The 17,555-nt window shown below is 34.4% G+C and overlaps 1 protein-coding gene and 1 long non-coding RNA gene across 3 annotated transcripts; both read left to right on the top strand.

The window, feature by feature from the left end:
- Nucleotides 1-2,465: 2,465 nt before the first annotated feature.
- LOC124447351 lies at nt 2,466-8,824 on the top strand. The gene is made up of 6 exons (XM_046998266.1): nt 2,466-2,817; nt 2,882-3,013; nt 3,700-3,777; nt 3,854-3,991; nt 7,126-7,325; nt 8,489-8,824. Exons 2-5 carry the CDS (start codon nt 2,891-2,893, stop codon nt 7,177-7,179), a joined length of 393 nt encoding a protein of 130 aa, XP_046854222.1. The 5' UTR covers nt 2,466-2,817; nt 2,882-2,890; the 3' UTR covers nt 7,180-7,325; nt 8,489-8,824.
- Nucleotides 8,825-10,731: 1,907 nt separating this feature from the next.
- On the top strand, nt 10,732-11,505 carry LOC124447360. 2 transcript variants are annotated; one of them, XR_006948702.1, is made up of 3 exons: nt 10,732-11,294; nt 11,361-11,385; nt 11,451-11,505. It is a non-coding gene; the product is annotated as an uncharacterized LOC124447360 (long non-coding RNA). The 2 variants fall into 2 exon arrangements; XR_006948706.1 differs by having other exon boundaries at nt 10,732-11,185; nt 11,245-11,294; nt 11,361-11,499.
- Nucleotides 11,506-17,555: the final 6,050 nt, after the last annotated feature.

Below are 17,555 nucleotides of genomic sequence, written 5' to 3' on the forward strand. Positions count from 1 at the left end.
GTTCTTTTGATCACCAGGATACACGATCCAAAGTTCAAAGAAATAAGCATGGGTTTCTTTGAGTTTTGGTCGTGTGTATTATATCTTGCGTATTTTACTTCTTAAAACTGAATCATATGTATATTTAGTTATCAAAGTAGAAAATTACTGTCCAAAAAATGGCGAAATCCGAATCACAGATTGCACGTTAAAACAACAAAAGAAATTCGGACCGAAACATGGCGCAATCCGGCATGCAAGCTGCATAGCGCAAATTAAATTAATCTAAAGTTATAAACGTCTGAAATATTCTTGCTTGATGATACTTTATAAATTATTTTTACGTTTAGTTCGAATTGTTTGAATTTTGAACCATGCAAAACTTGAAATGTTCACCAGACGCTTGAAAATGAATAAAACAAGTCAAAGTTTTTAAAATATTTTTGAAAAATAAGGGATTTGTATCATCAAGACGAATATGCAACGTTGGTCTAATAAAGAACGAAACAGAAAATAGGTGCATGAAACCTGGCATTGCTTTTGCTAAATAGCTGTCAAAATCAATGTTATGACAGTGGCATGTCGAAGTTAATTAACTCACTGTTATTTAACTTGAAGAAAATAATTCAGAGAAGGAATATAGTTCAATTATTCATGATGTATTGGGTTAGCTCGTCTCGAAATCAAATCGAACATCTTCATCTGTTTTATGCATGGAAGAAGATTTGATAGACAGCGAGACAAACTTATCCGATACATTTAGAGTAGATGCAGGTAGAAATAATAGTAAACGGTGCCAAATTGGTACCTAGGTGATCGAGTGTTGGACACAAGAAGGATTGGTTGGCACGCCGTTTGGTAAAGTATAAGGGCCCAGGGAGGCGGTTCCCTATTCGTTAGGTTCCCTTTCGGCTCGGGTACTAACGTTGCTTTACAGGTGTCTCATCGTTCAAAGGTATGGCTTACTTATTTTTGTGCAGAATAGTTCGTAGGTAGACATTCAAATCGGTTATTTCATGCCACTGGTCAACAGGGTTAGCTAAGAATGCGCTTAGAAAAAAATAGCGCAGCTAAAAGCGGTCAAAAAATGGCGTACGTCCTACAAATGACGTAAAAATGGAGTCGGTTTCAGTTTTTTCCAAAGATGAAGGGTGCATATTGCCAATAGGACACCTCTGTCAACAACCTTGTAAACATAAAGGCAGTATAATAAATTTTGTAAACATAATTAAGGCCTTAAAATATAAACAATCTTTTTGTAAAGATAACTATTAAAAATAGATAAGGTGATCCCAAGTAATGTGCATCCCCGACTAGCTTTCGTAGCTTGTTGGATTTCTGAGGGTTTTCCTCCGGCGATACGCCGGTTTCCCTCATCTTTAGAGAATCTCTCTAAAGAACAACAAAAAAGGGTGGCCATGCCTGGGACCTGCAGTAGGGATTGTATGGTTATTGGGTTGGATTCCCGATCCACTTGAAGAAACAAGAATAGGTCGAGACTCTTGGACCTTCTGTTCTTGTTCAAATTCATCATACATCAAAAATTTGAAGTGCGTGATTACCAGAAACAATGAAGCTTTGTCCATTTCACATATGTCTAGTTACATACATAATTATTAGTTTAGCTTTCCTTTCAGAGAAAGAAAGCTTTGTAGCATGTTTTATGAGCAAGACGACCAGTGCACATTCATCTACCAACGTTTGATGATTATCTTAAGTATTTTTATCGTAATCGTCGATTTAAATTTTGTATTGTATATGACAGGGATAGCTAGTGATAAGGTTTGCTACTTATTGATACAACGTGTAGTAGTTGTTATTGGTTGATAAATAGAGTTAGAGAGTATTTTATCCACTCGCGACACTCGTATCCATCGTGTCGTGTTATTTCTGCTCAATGTTTCTGCTGACATGATACAATCGAAGTGCACAATGTTGATCCATATATAAAAATCAATATTAAAGTAATAATATATATTCACAAGTTAATGAAAATTGGAAAAAGACACTAAATTTATTGTTGTTACGCATCAATCATGTCAAAGATTCGGAGTTGAAGTGTTCATATCTGAAGAAGGTGACTACCAGACTCCATGGGGTCCACATGGTAAATTATAACGAATTTGTTATATTTTAACATTCCTTGGCTTCTTCATCTCCCCTTTTCATTCTCTCCTTTAGGTGTCTAAAATACTTTATAGATCTTCATGTGTTTTGAGTAGTATTCTAGTCAGCGAATCTAACTGTAGTTTTTGTTGAAGGACCAATGTTAATGTTTGAAAGATATTTTGAGTCTAAACCACCAAGACGATTTTTTGCATGCTCCGCCTGTCGTGATCGAAAAGAATACAGCTTTTTTCAATGGGCAGATGAGTCTCCAAGCAATGTGTCTATTGAGGCACACCAAAAGATCATGGAAGCATCACAACCATTAATGAACGCTAAGCAATTTGGCAAAAGACTATAGATAGTCAAAAGTTTAAATGACTATGAACGGACTTACTGTCATACCTGTGATCTATTGTTACTACCTAAATAAATGGAGAAACATGCAAAATATGAAATTTTATGTAATGTAATGAGTGAAATGATCACAAATGCAAGTTGTTTCTTGAAGCTGAAAGAAAACAAGAAATCGCATGCTGTAAGTTTTCATGTTTATTTAAAAACATAGCATGTTTTGACTGTGATGATGTTGTATTTTCTATTTTAGCAATATCTCTTTAATAATGATGCATTTGAATTTTTTTCGAACACTTTTCAAACTCTTGGTTACCAGAAGATAATTTGTGTAGGTACTCCTAGGTATGAAAGGATGAAAAGATTCTCCAAAAATGGGTGTGTTTTCTTTCTTGTTTCCTTATCCTGAACTGAATAGATAAAATATCAACGAAATTTCCAGGGAAAAACAATGCACTATGTCAACAACTACTTGAGAACCCACATGCGGATAGCAGCTTCTGAAATATTTAAAGAAGAAAAGTCTTCAAGTTTGAGAGCAGTAATTTTGAAAGTTGTCGAACTTATGGCAAAGGTATGAAAAACTTTGTAAAATTGTATTTACTTGTTGATGGCTATAGCTATGACATATTATTAATAAGAAATAATAATTTGACTGAGTATGCCCATGCACAAAAATCATTTTTTGCTAACTGCTAAGTAGATTTCATGAACACATCCTACTAAATAGTGCCCTGATTGTGAATGTTACAAATAATAAAATAAAATTGTTCCTTTCTTTGTATGAAGTCATAATATGGATAAAAAACATGTTTAAACATAAAGTAGGAACTATTCTGTGCTTTAGAGATTTAGATGTATAAAAATAAAACACTGTAAAGTCATGGACTGACAGACTGCCATTAGAAGGCCATGTATATCAAATAGCAGAATGAGATTTCAGCAGAAGTGTTTAAAGCTTTGTTGATGGAAATAGGATGTTGTGACGATATTACAATGCTTGAAACAATTTTATTATTGATCAATGAGCCACTGTTATATTTTCCTGGGCAGTGTTTCTTTTTTTTCTGGGTAGTCTTGGTCAAAATTTGTAGTTCCTCCAATTTTTGGAAGACAAAAGTTGTCCAACATTATGTTAAAAAGATATGTATGACAATAGTGGATAATGTAGAAGGTTATTTCATCTGGCCAAGGCATTGTTGGTGGGTGTTGTGGAACTGTATTTAACAAATATTCCTCCATTTTTCATAATTTTTCAAGGGAATAAGTGTTGTAGTTGATGATGAAAATTGGTACATTGCCATAAGGAAGTCATACTCAACATTAGTCAGGATCAAGGTGACAAATTTTGATAAGTTTTGAAAAGAAACTAAATATATTGAAATATAACTTGATAGCACTTTTCATCATGTAGGTCCCAAATTGTACTTTAAAAGTTCTGCAATTCAATCCTCACTTGTGTTCTGGTTATGAGCAATGTCTTTGGGCTAGAGAATGGTATTTAACTGAAAGAACTTTGAATGAAGAGAAAGATTACAATCTGACATTCTTGGTGAGTTCAAGAGAAACTGCAAGTTATTAGCAGCCTTACAGATCTTCTTTCTCAATCAGTAAACCATATATTTTATTTTACTGCTCAACAATCTTTTAATGAAAAAGGTGTACGAACAGCAAGCAGTTTTAGATTATGTTCTTAAGCCATGAAAACGGCATGAAATCTTTGTGACTATCTAAAACATCTTCACACTTTTCTCAAGATCACATTCAGTTTCAGTTCCAAAATTTATATTTTTCTCGTTATTATAAAGCATCATGTAAGTTGCGCTATTCATAACAGCTTAGCTTTCTGCTAATAAATAAGTAATAATGAGCAATGTACATACAACATGTGCCTTTCATGATTTGAATTGAGTTTACCTCCCAAAAATTGGGCAGAATTTGTTCATATTGTTTTTTTTGAAAATATTAAGGGAAAGTTTACAGCAGAGTTGTGTTGAAATTGAATGCAGTGCAATGCAAAATTAATGAGAACTATGGTATATGGTGTATAATAAAAATAACTATTAAACTGCGTGCCTGCTCAATTTGACTGACTGTATAATGTAGACAATTATAATGGAATGGTAAAGTTGGATTTATGCAAACAGTTTTAAAGTACTACTTAGCATTTCTGTAAGTGAAGTATTTATTGTTATAGTAAACAGGTAAATACTTCAAAACCAAGATAAAAGAAGTGTGTTGAACAATGTGCTAAGATTTGTTTCTACCTTGAAAATTTTGTTCAATAGTCGCTTGTGATTATATTCATTAATATGCATGAAAAATTAAACATATTATCGTCTCCTCTCACCAAATCCATACTTGGTATGATTCCAGGTGATCCACAAATTCACATCAGATGCATTGGTTACAATGAAGTTGAATGTAGGAAGCAAAAATAGATGTCAAAGAAATTCTTTGTGTCTTATGAAGAATTAGTAGAAATCAATAAAAAGAATTCTTTAAACAAATTGTAAACAAATTTAAATTGCTCATGGTCAAGCAACCTAGTCAAAGAAGCAAAGTCTGTCTTCAACATGTGACCTTTCCAATTATATTTAGTTTCTTTGTACAAAATACTATTTTTGAGAAACTTGATTTGTAAGTCTTTCATTAATATTTTTTTTACCAAGTGATAAAAGGAACAAATTCAAAGGCTTGATGTAAAGTACAAAGGTTTATCAGGTTGTTTATCATTTAATTCCCAATTAAATGTTAAACAACCTGATAAACCAACCTGATAAACTAAATGTAGATTGTCCAGGTTGGTATAGTCCTGAGGACTGTTTTTGTTGTTGTTGACTGACATTTTGACAACCTTAGCGATAGATAGCCATCTTCAGAGTCAAATGAAGAGTAAATGTCATGTTAGCCGTATTTGTTACCTGGTCCTTACGTCATTGTATTGTGTGTACAGGAAATGTGTGGGTGTCAATTGTGTATTGTCATTGTGAATTAGTGTGAAGTGTAATGTTTTTGGTTGATCATTTGTTTGTATTGTGAATAAGTTGCTTGTATTGTGAATAAGTTGTTTGTAAGGTGCCGGTAATTGCTGTGATCTGTCCATGGGGGTTTTTGCCTTCATGCAGCAATAGACAGAGTGTTTTTGTCAGAGAAACCAATGCACTTTCCTAGTTTCCAAGTTTGCTATTTCAATGGAAAATTAATATAGTTCTGTACAGTAATAAATCCAAGGTTCTGCCAAGCAGTTTACAAAATACAAATTCCAACCAACAGTATCATCGTGGTGTTTTGAATTTATTTCTTTTTGTAGCTCATCTAGTTCAACATACTTTCTTTGAGTTTTCAGTAGATTTATCACGTAATGACAATACACTTATGATACTTATCCATGGTAAATTTTCAGTTGACTTATGTCGTAGGACTGAAACAAACATTTTCTCGCTTCCTTCTCGTTTCTCTGCCGTCAATTTTCTTTATTTTGATGTGTGTATGTACTGTGTTTTTCACGCAATGCTGAAGCATTATTTTCACATGATATGCTGTCGGAATCGTAATTGTTTTTTTTTCACTTGTCATCGTTCATATAAACAGTATTAGAAACCAGGAGGGAGTGAAAATCCGCCATTACCGCCATGTTTTTGACCACGGCGTCCAGGCCCCTTTTCCCCTCCAGGTCTTATAGGAGTCAATGATCTCATCAGGTAAACATTAATAATAATTTTGAAAACAGCAATTCTTGGTTTTTATGTGTGTCTTAAGGGAATAACCAACAAAGAAAGGGCATCCACCATGTCGCCTAATAGCAAAGGGAATCCAATGATATTATTTTGTAAGGAGTCCATCAGCATGGGGCACATGAAAACCACCAATACTTTCTATAAATTAACAAATTCACAGTTTGAAAACGGGTCGCTTTCTCCTATGCCAATTGCATGTTAAAAGTTCATTGACAATGGCTGATTCATCAAACTAAATATAAAAAGTGTTATGTTCAAAGGAAGCAAAATGAGACATGTGGGAATTCATTATCTCACAGTCCAAATTTACTTTAATTTACATACATGTGATGCGAACTGTAGAGAACAAGACACTTATCACTTTATTATAAAACACATGTAATATAGACAAAAGAAACAACCACCATGGGGTTGCTGTAAAACTGCAACGTCAATTTAAATTTATTGCAAAACCAATCAAATTCATTCATATTCATTACACTAGTTTAAATTCATAAAAAAAATTATAATTTTCAATTCTTGCCACGCCTTTAGAGCTTTCTAATCTTCCAAGTTGACTTTTTGTAAAGCATTGATATGTGGTTAATCTCTTTTACCACGTATTTTGTTGTAAATGTTATGTTCAAAGGAGGCAAAATGAGACATGTCGGACGTCATTATCTCACAGTCCAAATTACTTTACACATATTGCTGCAAAAGCTGCTAGTCATTCATTCTTGTCTCTTTATCTCGTCAAGCAAACATCAAAAAAAGTTTTCTCGACGCTTTCCATAAAATTATAGATTCGTGGTTTTTGCATTCAAATGGTATTTGTACTTCAATCTCAACCAAACATTAATGGTATCTTTTACAGTATATAGTTTTTGAACAGCGTTTTTATTACGGATGTGTATTTGATTAGCATTTCTGCGAGTTTTTATATGAATTTCCTAGTTGTATTTTTTAGATTTTACGCAGGTTACAAATAAGTTCTTACCAAACTGGAAACATTGATCGATAAACAAGAAGAAGCGTTATCAATATTGCGTTAAGCTGAAAGGTGTGAACGAACGAGCACGAGAAAATTTGGAAGATGTTGTTCCAAATGCCTTAGATTTGTTTGAAAAACGTGCCGGTCTTGACGACGAAAAGTCCAGAAGAAAGTTGGTAAGTTTTCGAAAGTTAACCACCCATGCGTATTTTGTAATATTTATTGGCACCACCTATTTTTTCGCATGACTCTTTCAGGTGTCACATTAAAAAGTGTAACAAAGGAAGGCATAGCCCTCCCCTTTTATCGGATTTTTTTATGATTTAGTCTTTGTTATTTGGAAACGTCGAAAGGAATTTTCAGTTAAAAAAACATGCACGTATTTCAAAGTCTGAAACGTAACTCTTATGATGATTATTCGCGACGTTTGGCCATGATGATTATCTGAGTAAAACATATGAATCTAATATCTTCATTGAAGAATTTTGCAAAATTCCCCAAATAGTGCGTTTGTTTTACCTTGTGCTAAAACCTGGTGAGAGTACGCATTTGAACAACTGCACTGTGCAATTTTCATTCAGGGAACGGCGCGCTTACGGTGTAGATTAGAATATGAATCTTCAAATAAAATAATACACGAGAAATAACATAATATCCCCGCATGATATTAAATGATTGAAAGTTATAGTTGTTTGGAATGTAAAGTACAAAAGAATACTTTATTATTGTGGGCACCAGCTGTAGTGGGTGAGTCACATTGTTTGATAATTCCGTGGAGGTTGGTTGCAATCTAAGAATAATAGTGCCAGTTTTATATAATTTTTGGGCACGATAGTAAATAATTGCGAATATCACTATCTATAACAAGAAAGAATGGATGAACATAAGTATTTCTTTGTAATAAGTTTTCAACGGTTGGGAAATCTTTTTAAAACAGGTTATCATTCATGAATTACAACGAGATTAACACTTACTTATTCTTCTTTGAGCATGATCACGTGTGTTCTATGGGATTAAGAGTTCCAAGCATTAGGTAGAAATTCACGAGGGCGAATTTTTATCTGATGCGATGGTCTCTCAATCTCATAAGACACAAGTGATTATGCTCTAACCGTCTTATAACATGACCAAAGCCACCAGGGAGTACTAATGGTGTTGAATTTAAGATGCCCTGTTTTCAATTAAGTGATTATCATCAGTTAGTAATGATTGTTTCACTGTAAGAAAAGTAATTAAAATTCCAAAATGAAAAGATGTATTTACGCATTAGTTTAAACGTTGTTTATTTTAATCTGAGAACTTAAAGATATGAGTGAATTTAGTAAGTTGAAATTGTTAGAATGTCAAGATGTGTTGAAGGATGAAGGAAAATGTGACATAAGTTTATTCTTATGTCAGATTGAAGAGAAGGAAGGAAAAACGTGTCCATAGATTTCGAGATGCCATACAAGTTGAAGAAATTGAAAAGAGGGAGAAACAAAGAGTTCCAAAAAAAGGAAGAGATAATACGGCATGGGCATTGGGTATTTTATAATCATGAGCAGAATTTCGACATGAAAAGACGAAGATTTAAATCATTCTGGAAAGGTGACGTGCGCAACAACGCTGTTGAAAGTGGGCATTTCGATTAACAGACCATCATGTCTCGTACTGGTCATCGCAGCACATCAGTTAGATGTTACAAAAGGCCAAGTTCTACTCTTGTTAAGTCAGTCTCGAATGCACTTCAACCACCTTCTGCAGTCGACGTTCCAAGTCCAAAGAAAGCGAAGGTAGACAAGAAGAAAGAAACATGTGGTAGCACCGCAAATACACAAGAGACAAAGACTTAGTTGGTTTTTGAACATGAGGAAACAAGTATGTCGTTTCATTTTAAGTGATAGACATGTGTTCGTTATTGATTTTGAGTGCAATATTAAGTTTTTTTCATTTGTTTGTAAGACTTATTTTCTTTTTAAATTTGTGTGCAACATGAATTAGTTTACATTATCATAATATGGTATAAACGCCTTAGATTTTATCTGTTTGTTAGTTATTCGGATATGCACTGTAGAGTAAGTACAGTCATTAGTTAGTATTCTTTAAGCTCATTAGTATTTTCTATTTAGAGAATACTACTAATAAGGAAATGAAAAATAAAAAACAATATCCAAATCAGTATCCTAATGACATTTAGAGAATACTAATGAGCTATTGTATTGTATTGTTTTAACTCCATCTGTGCATTTTCTTAGAGCCTTAAGGCCCATACTAATTCATGAATTGTAGACACTATAAGATATAGAACATCAAAATACTGGATGCTGATTGGGCGAGTGGCTTTCTAAGTAAGCGTAGGAAACTTTTAACCAACGAACTTCTCTAGATGAATTAACAAAGTGTAATTGAAGTTTCGGGTGTTTTTTGAAAATATGCAAAATAATTGTATTGTTTGATGTTTACATATGAAATATACCCGTTGTTTCACGTTGCATCATTTTGCGAAGAAGTTCTCTCCTCATCTGATGAAGAACACCTTTGTACTGAGAAACTTAGTTTTAACCTGATCATTAGTCAATATTGTTTGCGTTTTCTGGCAGGCAGCGACCAAATCTGCCTGCAAAAAAAAGTAAACAATGTAACTCAACTATTAAATTGGAAGAATTAAGAGTTCAAGGTAATGAAACATACAGCGAAAGGTAAAGTAAAGCAGTCTTCTGTTTCACAAGAATGAAGAAAGAGGGAACGATCTCAGCAATTTCCATACTAAATTTATCGTGTGACAAGTCAAATTTGAGGTATTTAAGTCGTTCGGTATTGAGACGTTCAACTTTCGCGCTATGCCAAGCTCAACTTCATAGGTTCTGGTGACTCGTCAAAACAATCCATACAATGCGTAACCGTACATCCTGTGTCCCAAGTGCAGGAGTCACCATTTTACGATGGTGATAGCCGGGAGGGCACATTGTTATACACTTTATAAACAATATTTACCGTGATATATATATATATATACAAAGTGTATATACACGTATATATGTATATATTACCAAGTGTATATATATATATTACGATAAATGTTGTTTGTATATTAACATATGCGCATATGGTTATGTTTATACTGAATATTTTTAGGTTTTATTTTAACAGTAGTAAATATTATTACTTTAACTTTTATTGATATTGTTTTCTATTTTTATACGATTAGACTTAAGTTTATCACAAGTTTTCAAGTTATTCATGACTAGTCGAGAATAACTTTGCAACATGTTGGCAGAATGTTGCAAAGTATTAAACAATTAGTTTATATAAAACGACAGTGTTATGATATCGGGGGGTGTTATAACACTGTGTAGTAGATGAAAGATAGCGGTTAAACTTATAAAATTCTACTTAATGCCAGTGGCAACATTATGTTGTACAATGTGTGCATAAAACAGCGACATGCAACAAAATTTTCACTTATTTCACGTTTGTTATTTTTGTTCAAAATGCTAGTTTGCTCATAGTTATGAAAAAAAATTTGATAGTCTATTAATGCAATATACATAATCTCCGATAGCAGTTTTCATCAAGGAATTTTTGCTCCAATTATACAGTTTGGATGAACACACGAAAAAGGATATCTTCCCGATGCCAAAGATGATGACAAAAACAGATGATGGTCTTAATGAAACAGAAAGTTGAGTATTTCTTCCCTTACTCATTTTTTTCCCTTTCCCCTTTTTTACTTGTTTACTAACTTTTTTTAAGTGTTTAGGAAGAAGAGACCGACAGAACTGATCATGGTTGTCTGGATGAACACACGAAACACAAGTTTAATTTCTCCCATTTCAATCTCCATTTGCCAAACTAACTGTTTTTCAGTTTTTTAGATACCAAGGAATACGACATAAAATGGTGATTGTCTGTATAAAACAGAAAATTTGAGTATTTCTTTCCTTTCTCATTTTTCCCTTTCCCCTTTTTTACTTGTTTACTAACTTTTTTTAAGTGTTTAGGAAGAAGAGACCAACAGAACTGATCATGGTTGTCTGGATGAACACACGAAACACAAGTTTAATTTCTCCCATTTCAATCTCCATTTGCCAAACTAACTGTTTTTCAATATTTTAGATACCAAGGAATACGACATAAAATGGTGATTGTCTGTATAAAACAGAAAAGTTAAGTATTTCTTCCTTTCCCATTTTTTACTTTCTTACTACAAACTAACTTTTTTAAGTTTTTAGGAAGAAGAGGCTGACAATGATCATGGTTGTCTGGATGAACAAGTATCGTTTCCTATCATGTCTCCATTTGCCAAACGAACTCTTTTTTAGTCTTTCAGATGACGACAGAGCAGCTCCTCGTGGCGTGGATGAACAGCAAAATGAGGTATTTTTTTATAATTTGTGCGGTTGTAGATGATCAGTAATGTCGGCAATGTACTTTATTTACACACTTCGTACAAAATATGTTTTTATATATTATGCATTCAAATTTACTTTTCATAATTTGGAAGGTCGTCGTTTGAATAGATTCGTGCTCAGCTACAATTGCTTTTTTCTATGAAAATTAGATTGTCCCCCCGCTTTCTAATTTGAATTAGAAATTTAGCAAATTGTGAAGTTTTTTCAAAGTAGTTTGCCACCTACTTCGAACTGCCATACTTCCATGTATTCAGCACAGCTCCAAGTTTGAAGTTTTAAGTGCTAGCTAAGAGCTTAGATGAGCATGGGTATTAGGGATATTTGTCGAATCTTATAGAGACGAAACAGGGATGTAATGTTGCTCTTTAATCCATCTTCTTTCATTCTTATTGAGACAAAACTGTTCTAATTTAAAGCATAGAAATATAGGGGGGGGGGACTAACAACACCCCCCTTGTTTTTCTTCCTCTTTAATCCATATTTTTTCATTTCTAAAAAAGAAACATTTATTTAAATGAAAATAATCAACTTTGACCTACATTATGAATCAAGTTATATTTCAAAATATTTAGTTTCTTTTCAAAAATTATGAAAATTTGTCACTTTGATCCTGACTATTGTTGAGTACGACTTCCTCGTGGCGATGTACCAATTTTCATCAACTACAACACTTATTCCCTTGAAACATGAATAAAAATGGAGGAATATTTGTTAATTACAGTTTCACAGACCTATGTGAAATGGACAAAGCTTCATTGTTTCTGGTAATCACGCACTTCAAATTTTTGATGTATGATGAATTTGAACAAGAACAGAAGGTCCAAGAGTCTCGACCTATTCTTGTTTCTTCAAGTGGATCGGGAATCCAACCCAATAACCATACAATCCCTACTGCAGGTCCCAGGCATGGCCACCCTTTTTTGTTGTTCTTTAGAGAGATTCTCTAAAGATGAGGGAAACCGGCGTATCGCCGGAGGAAAACCCTCAGAAATCCAACAAGCTACGAAAGCTAGTCGGGGATGCACATTACTTGGGATCACCTTATCTATTTTTAATAGTTATCTTTACAAAAAGATTGTTTATATTTTAAGGCCTTAATTATGTTTACAAAATTTATTATACTGCCTTTATGTTTACAAGGTTGTTGACAGAGGTGTCCTATTGGCAATATGCACCCTTCATCTTTGGAAAAAACTGAAACTCCATTTTTACGTCATTTGTAGGACGTACGCCATTTTTTGACCGCTTTTAGCTGCGCTATTTTTTTCTAAGCGCATTCTTAGCTAACCCTGTTGACCAGTGGCATGAAATAACCGATTTGAATGTCTACCTACGAACTATTCTGCACAAAAATAAGTAAGCCATACCTTTGAACGATGAGACACCTGTAAAGCAACGTTAGTACCCGAGCCGAAAGGGAACCTAACGAATAGGGAACCGCCTCCCTGGGCCCTTATACTTTACCAAACGGCGTGCCAACCAATCCTTCTTGTGTCCAACACTCGATCACCTAGGTACCAATTTGGCACCGTTTACTATTATTTCTACCTGCATCTACTCTAAATGTATCGGATAAGTTTGTCTCGCTGTCTATCAAATCTTCTTCCATGCATAAAACAGATGAAGATGTTCGATTTGATTTCGAGACGAGCTAACCCAATACATCATGAATAATTGAACTATATTCCTTCTCTGAATTATTTTCTTCAAGTTAAATAACAGTGAGTTAATTAACTTCGACATGCCACTGTCATAACATTGATTTTGACAGCTATTTAGCAAAAGCAATGCCAGGTTTCATGCACCTATTTTTCTGTTTCGTTCTTTATTAGACCAACGTTGCATATTCGTCTTGATGATACAAATCCCTTATTTTTTCAAAAAATATTTTTAAAAACTTTGACTTGTTTTTATTCATTTTCAAGCGTCTGGTGAACATTTCAAGTTTTGCATGGTTCAAAATTCAAACAATTCGAACTAAACGTAAAAATAATTTATAAAGTATCATCAAGCAAGAATATTTCAGACGTTTATTACTTTAGATTAATTTAATTTGCGCTATGCAGCTTGCATGCCGGATTGCGCCATGTTTCGGTCCGAATTTCTTTTGCTGTTTTAACGTGCAATCTGTGATTCGGATTTCGCCATTTTTTGGACCGTAATTTTCTACTTTGATAACTAAATATACATATGATTCAGTTTTAAGAAGTAAAATACGCGAGATATAATACACACGATCAAAACTCAAAGAAACCCATGCTTATTTCTTTGAACTTAGGGTCGTGTATCCTGGTGATCAAAAGAACGAAAAACCGATATCAGACATATATATTTTACCTTGTACAATGATAATCTTACATTATACGACAGTTTGATAAAAGTTTTTGACAATATAAGATGTATCATCGTTCTTAGGCAAATGTTTCAACCGCAAAAAGCACTGCACCACATGCACAAAACTAAAAAACACAACACTAATAAGAATCAAAAGAACAACTAACTTTGTTATACACTCAGCCAATGATCAATCATCTTCCTGTTAGTGTAGATCACCAGGATTTTAACTAAAACACTATAAACCTGCTACCTTAAACGTCGTCTTTGGTCTTCATTCGTAGATTAAGGTACAACGATGATGTAAATCCACGACAACGATGAGGTAAATCCATGACAACCATAAAGTACATGTAATCCACGACAACGATGAAGTAAATCCATGACAACCATAAAGTACATGTAATCCACGACAGCTGTGAGTTAATCCGCAATGACTATATGACTGTGATCGACGACAACTATGCTTTGACCCACGACATACATGACACAATGATACAATAAATAATGTGCCACCATTGTATTCTTTTTTCACTACAAAACAAATGAAAGGTTCAAGATAACACGAAATTCTTCAAAATTCACGAAAATTGCACAGTAATTGACAATAACTTGACACAAAAACCACGAATAAATTTATTGTAACATTATAATAATTTTAATGTGAAAACTTATATATTCGGTGTAATGTTATAACAATTAGTGTAAAGACGTTTCTGCAAGACAAAACATTCCCACTAAATAACAATGCTTTATGCTAGGCTAATTCCCATTTACAACATTATCTTCTGCTCGTAACGTAGCCAAAAAGCAACTATAAAGATTGGTCAATAAGAAAAATACACATGAATTACCTATAGACTGATCGTCATGAGCAACCAACTGCCTCTTCAAAACTTCCAGCAGTGTTGTGTAAGGTGGTTTTGTTCATAGGATGAAACATACTCTGACAATCAACAAATGAAGCGTAATGTTTGTTGATGAAGTGGAAATTACTGAAATTTAAAACATTAAAATATTATTACTTTTTTCTCTACAACAAATTTCAGCAACTCAGTTAGCAAATTGAATGACATTCAATAGTCAAATATTACTCACCAATATTTAATTTTCCACGTAGTGTTAGGATAAATTCTGTTGATAACTTTTGTGATTCTCTCATACAGTTTACTCAAATCTTGATACATATCATAATTCAACAAACCACCATGAAACTATCGTATGTTTTTTCAACTCATGTTCGTGTGGCACAATGTCAAATAGATTTTGAAGTCAAACAGCAAAGTTTATGAACAGTAAGTCAATGTCTGATTATTACACCATTGCTCGTCGTCGTTCTTCATTCATAGATTAACGTAATCCTTAGCCCAATATTACTTTGACAAAATCCACGACAACCACGATTAAATCCACGACATCCACGATGTAATCCACGACATCCACGATGTAATCCACGACATCCACGATGTAATCCACGACAGCCACGATGTAATCCACGACATCCACGATGTAATCCACGACAACCATGATGTAATCCACGACAGCCACGATGTAATCCACGACAGCCACGATGTAATCCACGACAGCCACGATGTAATCCACGACAGCCACGATGTAATCCACGACAGCCACGATGTAATCCACGACAGCCACGATGTAATCCACGACATCCACGATGTAATCCACGACAGCCACGATGTAATCCACGACAGCCAAGATGTAATCCACGACAGCCAGAATGTAATGCACAATAACCATGTTGCTGTTAATCGATGTAATACACCACCATTCTATTATTCCTTATCTACAAAACAATGAAGATCAAAGAATGAAACATGAATGTATTTCAATTTGGCATAAGGTATTTACAAGAAAAGTTTAATACCTGTAGACTCATCGTCTTAAGCAACCAACTACAACTCCTAAACGTTCAGCAGTGGTAAAGGTGGTTCAGTTTTTGAAGAAAAATTTCTGAAATTAAAAATCATTATACTATTATTAGTTATTAGGTCCCTCCACCTGAAACGATCGCTTGTTTGATATCAAACAGATAAAAACACATCAATAACCACTTACCAAAATATATTTTAAGCTTTGTGGTATTAGGATGGATAATTTGTTTCCTGATATTGAGTTTATAGTTCACCATAGCAGTTTTGAAACTTCCACACAATGTCACCACCATAGATGGACTAAGCACCATAACTCATTATGACATCGAATGCATGCTTTTTGCTAAAATTCAGGTGGCAAAATATTCAAGTAAGATTTAATGTCAATGTAAATGTCTGTGCATCATCTAATGTTCATCTTACCTGACGTCCATCCTTCATATTGTGCCAACCGCAGCATCTCTAGAGATTTACTTGTGCACACTTGGTCGAAAATCACGTGAAAGTCAAAAACAACAGAACATAAAACTTCTACGATAGCTAGGTTATTTACATCTTAGACTGAATTAAGTTGTTCAAGAGCTTATTGAGTTAAGGTAAGTTATACGAGACAATTAAGTTAGACGATGAAACCCACAAACAGAAAGCAACATGAAAAAAAAATTTATATCTGCAACAAGAAGTCTTCAAAAGACATGCATGGGCTAAAGCGTCAGGTAAAGTATTTACAAGTATAGTTATAGAGTCATGAAACTTTGTCTTGCATTATTTCATCTTGCTGTCAATGTTTTCTTTCATTATTTCATCTTCTTTTTCGTCACAAGATTGCTTTGTCATGTTTTTTCTTGCACCGTTTCACTGTAACATTTTTCAAAACATAGCAGTGAACTTTGCCTTTGAATTTCTCGTTTTTCTTTCTTTGTTGATTTTTCTATCTGATCTAGTTTGATCTATCTGACGCCTCAGATCAAATTAGATCAGATAGAAAAACCCACTCCACTTAAAGAGTTTATGAAGATATAAAATAATGGAAAATCCTGACCTGTCAAGAATGGACCAAGGGACTCAAAAACGAAAAATTCTACGATTGCAATGTGCTTCAACAACGGAAGACGCTACATTCACAAGAGTCGACGAAGTGCCTCAACAACGAAAGACGCCGCTTTCGCAAGAGTCGATGAAGTGCCTCAACAACGAAAGACGCCGCTTTCGCAAGAGTCGATGAAGTGCCTCAACAACGAAAGACGCCGCTTTCGCAAGAGTCGATGAAGTGCCTCAACAACGGAAGACGCTATTTTGCAAGAGTCGACGAAGTGCCTCAACAACGAAAGACGCCGCTTTCGCAAGAGTCGACGAAGTGCCTCAACAACGAAAGACGCCGCTTTCGCAAGATTCGATGAAGTGCCTCAACAACGAAAGACGCCGCTTTCGCAAGAGTCGATGAAGTGCCTCAACAACGGAAGACGCTACCTTCGCACGAGTCGATGAAATGCCTCAACAACGGAAGACGCTACATTCGCACGAGTCGATGAAGTGCCTCAACAACGGAAAACGCTACATTGATGAGCTCCCCAAACAAAAGTAGATGCTGTTTTGCCATCACAGGCTCATAAACGCTTTCTGACTAAGTATACTGCGTTCTTGAGATTCCTTGTTCTTGTCCAATAGTGAACTTTTGGTCTCTGAAGTGTCCTCTTCCAATGTGAGGTTTCCATTACTTCTAACTATTCTGGACGTCTTGTAGATATTTTATATAGTTTGTAGAACGCTTTGTTCAAAGAACACTTTT

Source organism: Xenia sp. Carnegie-2017, unplaced genomic scaffold (assembly GCF_021976095.1).
Source record: "Xenia sp. Carnegie-2017 unplaced genomic scaffold, XeniaSp_v1 HiC_scaffold_13, whole genome shotgun sequence".
NCBI lineage: Eukaryota > Metazoa > Cnidaria > Anthozoa > Malacalcyonacea > Xeniidae > Xenia > Xenia sp. Carnegie-2017.

What these genes read in the sequence shown, in the direction of transcription:
- LOC124447351 (XM_046998266.1), top strand. Translation starts at nt 2,891, where the DNA reads ATGCACTATGTCAACAACTACTTGAGAACCCACATGCGGATAGCAGCT. An exon ending in TTGTCGAACTTATGGCAAAG is followed by an intron (nt 3,014 to 3,699) that starts GTATGAAAAACT and finishes TAATTTTTCAAG; the next exon opens with GGAATAAGTGTTGTAGTTGA. An exon ending in ATTACAATCTGACATTCTTG is followed by an intron (nt 3,992 to 7,125) that starts GTGAGTTCAAGA and finishes TGTATTTTTTAG; the next exon opens with ATTTTACGCAGGTTACAAAT.